We start from the raw sequence: 9,957 nt of genomic DNA, 5'->3' as shown, positions 1-9,957 counted from the left end.
CGTAGCAACGACTGACTCTTGCCGAGAGATTTTGCGTGGGTGCGGCAGGGGTGAGGGGATATACATGGACCAGTCCTCTGAGGGAGGGGGTAAAATATCGTTGTTCCCCCTTCAGGAAAACATGGGAGAGGGGATGAGTGCACGATGAAAGGGGAAAGCAGTGAAAGGGAGTGAGAGAGATATAGAGACAGAGAGAGACAGATGCTAGAGGCGAAAGCCTCCGTTGGGGCGGTTCGCACCGTCAGTCATACGTGTACCGCCGTGGGGGTGACCTCGTGCTCGGTAATTTTTTTTTTTCCCCCCCATTTATCAGAATAATGAAATAGACTCTCGGTGGATAATAATCCATGGGATACCCGGTTGTCTCACGCGGTGGAGAAAAAAAAAATAACGAAACCAGAGAAGAGGATGAAAAGGCGTTGCGATAAGTTGTCGAGCGGTTGTTGAGCGGTTGTCGGGCATTTGGCGCCGGTGGTGTTTGGCGTTTCGGGGATTTCTTCGAGGATTGTCAGGCACGCGGGAACAGCTATGCCATTGTGAGATGTGAAAATCAAGACAGGATGGCACTCATGTATACGTCACACGTTTCCCGGTGTTTATGGTATGATTTTGTGGTAATTACGAGGTGAATACGTTGAAAATGCCGGAGCTTCAATTTATTTGACGTGTGCTTTCACAGAGCGTTTTTTTCAAACCGAGATTGTCAATAAACGCGTCGCGGGTTGTTTGTTACGCGTGCACTTGTTTATTGTGTGTGTTGTGTTGATTATTTTTTGGTTATATGCGGGTTTTCATGCAGTTTTCGGAGCGCTGTTAATGGCTCCCTTGCTCTTACAACGATTCGGAAAAATTGCGGCTTCGAGGCTGTCGAGGGAAAATGTCGGGGAGTCGTGGAGATTTTTGTAAGGTGAGATGAGGGGCGGGAGGGGCTGCGGGGCAATTTGAATTGTGTAAGACCCACGTGCACATTCAATTGTTTGCGCCGACTCGGAAGGGCAAATATCTACACGAGAAACGCCGAGTCCGCGCGTCTTGAGACGCCTTTTTTCTGGGAGCAATTGAATTTTCTTATTTCATTTTCCGGTGCCGGAAATTCCTCGCTCATGTGGATATTTATTTATTTCTTTGTTCTACGTGGCCATTTCCCACGATTACCGGATGCTCCAGTTTTCACGTTTCATAAGCTCAAAGTTTTCTTCATCTCTTCGGCTTTTATCCCCTTGGGTAGCCTTGACGGGTCCTTCTAGTTTGAATTTATGCCCCGAGAAGTTTATTGTTTGCAGTATCAGGTGTATTGCCATGATGTTTACACACTGGCAGCGGTTTTTATCCGGCAATTGTTCGGGAGTGGCAATGCCTATCTTGGAATTCAATATCCAAAGGTAAAACGGTGGATTTTCGAGGAATATCTCGGAATCTAATGGAGATAGCGGGATTTTTGTTTGGGAACATATTGTGGAGGGGAGTCAGAACTAGGGAAAAGGTTTCTACAAAAAATTTGGTAGCTCGAATAGGTCCGGTGGAATTTCGCGAAATATATCCGATTATTGGGATAATGAAGCTGCGTTTCACTTGTAAATTATTTCGTGACAGACTCATTCGCTCAATAATGTGGGCATTTATCCAACCGTTTTGGCATAATTTTTAATTAGAGGAATGAAGGGAATTCCGGTGAAAATTTTGATCGGGTGATGGATATATTCATGTAATTAATTGAATTTTTTTGGGGGGATTAAGCAAAAGGATCAAGTGTCCCGAAACGTGAAAATTCGATATGATAGTTGAAATATGTGAAAATTAATTCGACATACAATTATTTTCTCTGATGTAACTGGAAATCATTAAATGGATGTTATTGATACATCCTAAGGGAGAGAAATAATTTTCACGGACAATTGCATGACAAATCCAATTTATGGCGCAAGCATGGATTGTCATGTACTGCTCTTGATTAAATTTCGATGAATGTATGACAGCTGGTGTCCACTGGTAAAAATTTCGGTTTGAGCTCGGATTTTTGGTGACAATTATCGAAAAATGGAGGTGACTTTTTATGCAACAGAGAATATTGATGTTCAGTTGTTGAGGTAGTCGGGTGGATTGTCCAGTCATCGAGGGAATTAACGGATTTTATTGGAGGGGTTGATTCAGTGGAATTGAAACTATCGTCTCCTGGCAATGTCAGATAATAACAATGGAGTCATTGAAAATATAGTCAATTTTTTTTTTCGGTTATCAGTGGAAATTACGATCATCAGTAGAAAAATATGGAATTCCCTTTCCTCTGTGATAACAGAAATTCTGGGAAACTGTATCACATGTGGGCTGATATGAGGGCTTGGATACGAGGAAGAGAGACTGTTAATCTTCTGAAATCTTCCAGCTCGCCATTCAATTCACTCGGTAAAATGCATTTGCTTAATCAAATGTTAATGAAGGTCTGCGTGGAGCTGTGGTGCAGAAGTGCAACGTAAATTCAAAAGATATAGATGAGTGCGCATGAACTTGCGGGAGTCCCTGACCCCATCGGCAACTTCCCGTTAACAAGTTTACCATGAAGGCCTTCTCCATCTCGTTATTCTCAAAATTTCTCATGAAGAAATACCATCAGACGGTTAATTTTAGGAAAACCCAACGAATTGAGTTGCCGACTCGTGGGCCAACATTAAACTTTCATTTGCAACATTAAAGAGTTAGTTTTGCCGATGGAAAGGATAGCGAGACGGTGAATTAATGCTGATTGCTTAATTGAATGACCAATGGAATAATCTAATTGCAACAGTAACTGACCTTCATGCGAGCTATTGCATTTCAACTCTAAAGTGCAGCCACGATGTATCTCATGTGCCCTTGTACTGTCGTTAGTGAATAATTGATTTCATTGATCACGAATTCATGAGAAATTTACCCCGAAGTTTCGAATTATTCGGTAAATAATATGGCGAGGATTTTGTATCGAGGAGTTTAAAATTGTTCTTATGATTTTTAATTCAGAATTTTCCCTGCATTTTTTCGTATAATGAAATATATTTTATTATTTCTAAGAGGATAAGAGGATTTCACAATTTTTCTTTTATTGGCAAAGGTACATTTCTTGTGTGGAAAATACGTGATTATTGCTCGCAATTGACAATAATTCCTCGCGTATTTAATACGGATCAAATGCTAATGAAGGTATTACAGAAAATGGAATTTGTAGAGTAAATTAAGTCATTTCAGTACCTCCATCGCTGCTCCGGGATTAAAATCTCGCGTGAGGCTTGATACTTCTAGGAAATAAATTCTCAGTAAACTTTCATTGTATTCATTTAATTGAGATTTATATGCAGACAATATCGTTTATTAAATTACCAGGTACAGAATTAAATTTGGGTAACTCATTATGAGTATTCATTCGTATTGTTAATTGGATATTTATTTAGCACGGATAAATCATTGAGATTAAATTCTATGTAAGCACCTGCAATTGGCAATTTCTCAAATAAGGATATAATTAAATTTTGATTAGGAAAAATTTTCAGGAACTTCCAATACCAAAAATTCAATGACTGCATAACCCCGGCATTTTCAACAATTGGCACTCACAACCAAAATATTCCCCTGGTAAATTCTCACTAACGCATTCGTAAATTTCCAGCTCGAGCCAGAAATGAATGAGGACTTCACTGTAAATCATAAGCTCCGAACAATAGAAAAAACAAAAATAAAAAGAAAACCAGAAACCGAAAAAAATAGTGATTGAGCCCCGAGGTCGACGTGCCTAAATCGTCACGAGAGACTTATATAGAAAAAAAATTGACAAGGTAAAACCGAAAATAAGTCGTAAAAATCCGGATAATATCTCGTGAGACAGTTTGTATGGTATGGAACTACCGTGGCAACTCAATCGATGAAGGAAATTCCCGCAGTCGAAGTGTCACGTACGGGAGAGAATCAGCGGATGGCACGAGAGGAAAAAATCGTCGGAGTAACGCCGATGATATTCCAATATTCCCCGACACCTCAGTCATAATACCATGATCATAGATATACAAACAAGCCCCCTGAATTGAGAGAAAGCAATTCCCAAGAATTCCAAATGGTTGTGAAAGAGAAAATAATAAAAAATGACAAAAGAGGGTAAAAAATAGAAGATCCCCGAGGAAAAACTGGTTTCGTTACGGGTGAATCGGGTGGAAGCCAAATGCCTTCCATAGATGCCTGAATAGCCAGGAAATCCGTGGGTCTTTCCTGCTCCATCTCCGGCTACCGGTGCTATCCTCGATTGAGCATCGCCTTAGCCTCAAGCCCTCACTGGACCCGATATAGAGGTCCAGGAGTCGTCAGGCCCTCACAACCCACAGGAACAAAGAAATCCAGATACCTCAAAAAATCTCTTACTCCAGTTGAAACTCCTAGCAAGATGATTAAACCGATTGCCCTCCTATCCGACTAAACCATCTCGAAAGGTCAATCAGGATTTTATCAGTTGTCTTGATGGGCCTGAATTCCGGGGCAAGCCAAGAAAGTGAGAGGAAAACTAAACCCATGCCTTTCGGACAGAAAAACTGGTTAAAGCTGGTGTACCGTAAGCAACAGATCATTCTGCCCTGGTGAAAATTAGCTCGACAAAATTCTGTCATATTTTCACAAACAACGGGATATATTACGATTTACTACTAAAAAAACTTGCTCAGGATTTGATAAAAAATTTTCGGCAATTATTCAATAATTAATTATATTTTTTTTGGGAAAATGCGATAGAGTCGAGGATTTCTGTCAACATTTGACTGAATCAATCGAGCCGATTTCCCCGTGGGCAGTGGAACAAGATGAAATTCAAATGGAGTGCAGTGATTGCCGTTTATCATTGGGTTTATCTAATTAGTAAACACATCTAGAGTGGATGGAGCGGTGTGCAAGGAAGAGGCGTCGCCATTGGTGATATTCACCGCGTGACGCACACTCAGTTCAGTACTTAACTGCTCAAACGTATCGCGCGCGATTCAGTTCACCCGACGTCGGGCTCGTGGTTACGTCAACTTTTATATCGACACTTGTGTAAATTCGAGTATACCACGCTCAATACCCCTGAACCACGTGCGAGTGCAGCAATTCAACTTGTTAAATTTTATTATTATTCTTTGAATTTCCCTTTTGACGAGTGATGTAATAATTGGCACAACTGGGTTATCAGCTTATTGAAGGAGTAGGCAAATAAACTCGGGGTTCCCAGTGAAATTTATTATCTGTTTTATAGTGAGTGCTGTGTTATCCATGTTCATCGTGACGAGACGTTGAGACAAGTCTTTATCACTCTCTTTTGGCATTTCTTTTATTACTGATATTATTAGAGGAATAGTGAACGGTTTCGACTTCATGGTTTTGAGGATTGATAGGGTGATATTTAGTGAGTGGACGTGAGAGGATATAAGTGAGTGGACAAGTGATTGGTAGTGATATTCGATCGAGTGGCGCGATGATTGCCGAAAAATGGATTTTGCCTCTGGCCCTTTTACTGATTACCATCCAGGGCTGTGTGAGGGCTTATTCCAGCCAGTGGGCGGCTCATATCGATGGTGGTGTTGAAGTGGCTAAACAGGTAGCTGAGGATCACGGATTTCAATATCTTGGAAAGGTGAGTCCACATTTTTTATTTCTGCCGATTAACACCTTCGGTCCACCCTCTGTCTCCTCTTTCTAAATTACTTGACTGAATTTTTAACAACGAGAAATTTATAGCGAATTTATCAGCATGTTTTTATCTATTTTTCGTACTAAACAACTAAATAGAGTCTTGTGGGTCTTGAGTATTCAATAAAATTTTATTTTATTGGGTATTTCAGTTTTTTTTTCTTTCGAGAGATTATCGCTTTGAAATGAGGAAGAGGGCTGGTGGAAAATTAGAGTTTAAATTTGAAGCAAAGGAACTTTGAATTTTTTACAAAGAGAAATTTGCATGGGATTTATCTGCGTTTTGATAGTGAAAACCAGGTAATGTCTTGAATATTCAATGAAATTCTAATTTCCGGGCACATACACTGAGAGAGAAAACTACTATTCTCAAAGAATATTTATTTGACGGGCGAAAATATTCTCGTGTCAAATCGAAAAATGGCCAGCTCTCCGCATAACTAAATTCGTTTTCGCGAAATTGAACGAATGAAAATTCTTATGAACGATTTGATCTTGAATCGAGTTAAAATCCACAACATTGTGAATTCCAACAAGCGTTACGGGAAATTAAAAAAAAATGTCTAGCAGTGCGAGGTGCATCGCGAGGGTGGGGAAATATCGGGGGGCGATGGGGGGGAAACTCGGAAAATATCTGTGCCGATTTTATCTTTCTCGTACACGACGCGATTCTAGATGCAAGTTTTCTACTGGCTTCGAGGCGAAACCCAGGGAGTTTTCACGGATGTGGGGGATATACAAAACCGGGGTAAAAATAAAATCGAGCAATTGGAGGAGGAAATCGGAGATGGAAAAAGTGGGAGCAAACTCTAAACCGAGGGATTACTGGGATTTTTCGTACGCTCGCTTGAGGTATTCTGGGTTTCGGTTCTTGTTGTTACGAGGACTTTTCAAGTTTTTCCCTTTCGGACGGTAAAATTCACGCGGTCCGAGACACTCAATGACATATTCGTGTAATCTATATTCTTTCGTAGAAATTTTTACACTTAAATGAAAAAATTACCGAATTCTGAGCTTTGTAGTGAAAAATTATGTAGTACTTCAAGTTCAAATTTTCCACTTTCCGGAATTTCAAATGAACTTCTCAAAGTTTTAAGATTAGACCATTTACATCTTGGATAAATTTTTCAAGATTTCAATATAAATTCACCAACGGCACTGCGCTGGACGGTAAATATAATTTCGAGTTTATCTACACTCGCAACAATTTCCAGAACCTGCTCCAGGGTCCGATATTAGATACAGGCTATCTGATACATTTTTTGGACTTTCGATTCGTTAATCTCTCGACCCCATTGCCCACTCTCTTATCAAAACCATTCACCAGATGAGTTTCGCCCTCTACCCACTGAGATAATGAAAAAAGAAAAATCGCGATAACATTGCCGCATCGATAAGTATGAAAAACAACTTAGGAAAAAAGAACAATGTCAGTAACAGACATGTTATGATAGTAGAGCGATGATTTATGAACCTTTTCCTTATTGAAAACGAATTTCGCAATTCCGGAAACTCCAAGTGCACGTGAATGTCGGCACACGTTGACTGATTTTTTGCCCCCCGAGACGCCAGTCGTCTCGCAATGACTCGCTAATACAAAAAAAAAAACCGGTAATTGCAGTTGTACTATTTTTCAAGAATAGATAGCGAAGTACGTCACCGGTTCTTACCTGTGTTAGTGAGGAGTTGTGGTTCAGAGAACACTTGCGCATGGAGAATACGTGTTCCCTCCTTTATTGCTGGAGAGTTTCATATCGCGGTTGCCCTTTAAAATACCACTCGTTTGCCTTGACGCCGACAACAACGAACCACGTGGTTCACCATCGCGAACAAAGGTGTGTGTGTGTGCCAAATCCATCATGGCAGATTTGGGGGCAGTCGTTGGCATGACACAATTCCTTTTTCACAACGAACGACAAGAAATTTCCGTCCATTCCTCATTTTCATCTCCAATTATTTCCTTAAAACGAAAATCATTCGAATTTTTAGTAAAATCGACATTTCGTCGATCTGGAGGTTTCATTTATTGTTTTTGATATTCAATCAATATCATTTAATAATTTTCAATCATTTTTTTTTCGGCGAAATTCAACTGTCCTGGTCTCAGAGAATTTTTCACCTGCTCAATACAGGGGAATGAGAGAGAAATGGCACGATTTGATTCGTAAAATGAAATCGGCAGGAGTTGACGATTGATAAGAGCATAAAATAGATTTCTCAGTCATTGGGAATAATGAAGTGGAAAAAGAAGCCGGAGGGGAGTAAAATGAGGCCATTGAAGTGTAAATCGAGAGCAAGGGCTAAACATGCACTTGAGTTACTCGAAAATTAATCCGATCTAGTTGTTATGCGCGATCACTACTGGTACATAATTCCATGCCAGGGGCCAAGCTCACCCCAGATTCATTATCACACTGAGTGCCTCGATTTAACTTCCATCGATCTCTCAAATTGAGAAGAGACACGTCGTCATAATAAAGGATTATGTGTGCCACGCGCGTTAGATTGAGCAGATGAGCTGAATAAATATAAATAGATTTTTATCCTCTGGCTTCTCTTCGGCTTTCAATTGAACCCTCAATTGATAAATCAAGCCTTTCATTTGTTCTCAATTCATTGCTCCCCAAAATTGAAAAAAAAAAAACAATTAATTCATTTCGCTCAAATCAAATACGCGTTTTTAACGAATCGACTTTTTTTTTCATGTGGCAAGAGAAATTATTTAGCTGGATTAATCTTTGGGGTGGGTAGGTGGGGATTTTAAAAATTCTAAAAATCCGTGGAAAAATTGAGTTGAGCAGTGATTTTGTGGGGAGAAAAGTTTGAAATTCAGGAGCTTGAAGATTCAGGATGAAAAAATCGTTACGGTTCCTACCTGGTTCAGGTTTTTGTGATGTTTCTGAGGGATTTCTGGCACCTCCCACAGTATATACACTATCCTCGAGGATGTCATCTCTCTCTTTCTCTCTAGGAAATGGCAGTACATTCCTAAAATTCTCTCATACCTTTCACGGAGACGGGCCCAGTAAAGAACGCTCTGTGCATTTATAGTGCTCCGAGGGTTTTCGAGTGTGCACTCCACTTTTCGTCTACCCATTTCATTCTCCTTGTCCTACACACAGTCGAAACACTCGGAATTCTGCATTTTCTAGCCACCAGTACAATATGTCGCCGCTTCTCAAAGACATCTATGTTACCCGGGATTTACGACTGGAACAGACCTTAATGGCACTTCCTCCATGTCGAAATATATGTAATATCCGCAGATTTCATATATTTTTTCAATTTTCACTCCGATACATCAACATTTGTCAAGTAATTTTACTAATTCCGCGAGAATACCCATATTTAAAAAAATGACGAGTGCGCAATTCCATACCAAATCAGCAACTGGAAAAAAAATCGATATCTTTAAATATCCGATTTTTTTCGTAATTTTTTTATGTTCTGTATCATAAAATAAAGTCGCAATTAAATTTTCGGGGGGAAAAATTCGTTTGACTGACTTATAATTTTTGGAATTATCTCGAAATATCTGACAAGTAAAAAGGTGGATAAGAAAACCGTTCAAATATTGTTGTAAAGCTATGAATTGGCCTGATAAAACGTGGAAAAATCAATGAATCGTGTGTTGACATGACGATGTGTCAAGGACAAAAAGAAAAGAGGACGAGAGTACAGTTTGACCCGATGAGACAGCTCAAAGACAGAAATTCTGTGCAGAGGTCGATTCGGTGTGCACACATTCACCGAATGCCCTTAAAGAGGCAGTTTAATAGTTGTTGCAACCCCAGTCGGGTGGAGGAATATAACGGCAAGAGTGAGGAAGATAACCGAGATAAAGGCAGATTGTAGTACCGAATGGTGAAATATCACTGGAGCGAGGGAGAAACGAGATCTACACCGTTGGTGTTTACCTGAACGGTTGGAGGGGGCAGTTTGACCGGTCGGAATTCCCTTCGCTCTTTCCAAGACCAAGCCTTCCTCTAACTGACTTTTCAGGTGAACGTTTCAGACTATTGTACGGGAATTATTCTACCTATTGAATAATCCAATATTTCTCTCGCGCGGTTTCGCGGCGCTCGCGGGATAATTCAGAGAGGAATTCTTTGGAAACGTCCGGGTCTTAAAGAATTATCGGTATCTTCTCGGTTTTCAGGTTTTTAGGGAATTTATAGGACACTCACAAATTTTTCTAGTCGTGTGTTTATTTTTATGAGTTTTTGGCAACGTTTTGGGATTTTTGGGACAAATTGCCTGGGAAAGTAAGAAAGATTGACAGAT

General features: G+C 40.1%; 1 protein-coding gene across 1 annotated transcript in view; it reads left to right on the top strand.

Annotated features, from left to right (window-relative positions):
* Window positions 1-269: 269 nt before the first annotated feature.
* Window positions 270-9,957, top strand: part of LOC105268929 (furin-like protease 1, isoform 1-CRR) — a 70,687-nt gene continuing 60,999 nt past the window's right edge. Inside the window, exons 1-2 of the mRNA XM_011308853.1 lie at window positions 270-601; window positions 3,638-5,617. Coding sequence (XP_011307155.1) covers window positions 5,459-5,617 — 159 coding nt within the window. The 5' untranslated portion in view covers window positions 270-601; window positions 3,638-5,458. The remainder of the gene's footprint in view (window positions 602-3,637; window positions 5,618-9,957) is intronic.

This window comes from Fopius arisanus, unplaced genomic scaffold (assembly GCF_000806365.1).
Source record: "Fopius arisanus strain USDA-PBARC FA_bdor unplaced genomic scaffold, ASM80636v1 scaffold00063, whole genome shotgun sequence".
Taxonomy (NCBI): Eukaryota; Metazoa; Arthropoda; class Insecta; order Hymenoptera; family Braconidae; genus Fopius; species Fopius arisanus.
The sequence above is the reverse complement of the archived record's forward strand: the minus strand, read 5'-3'. Positions and strand labels throughout refer to the sequence as shown.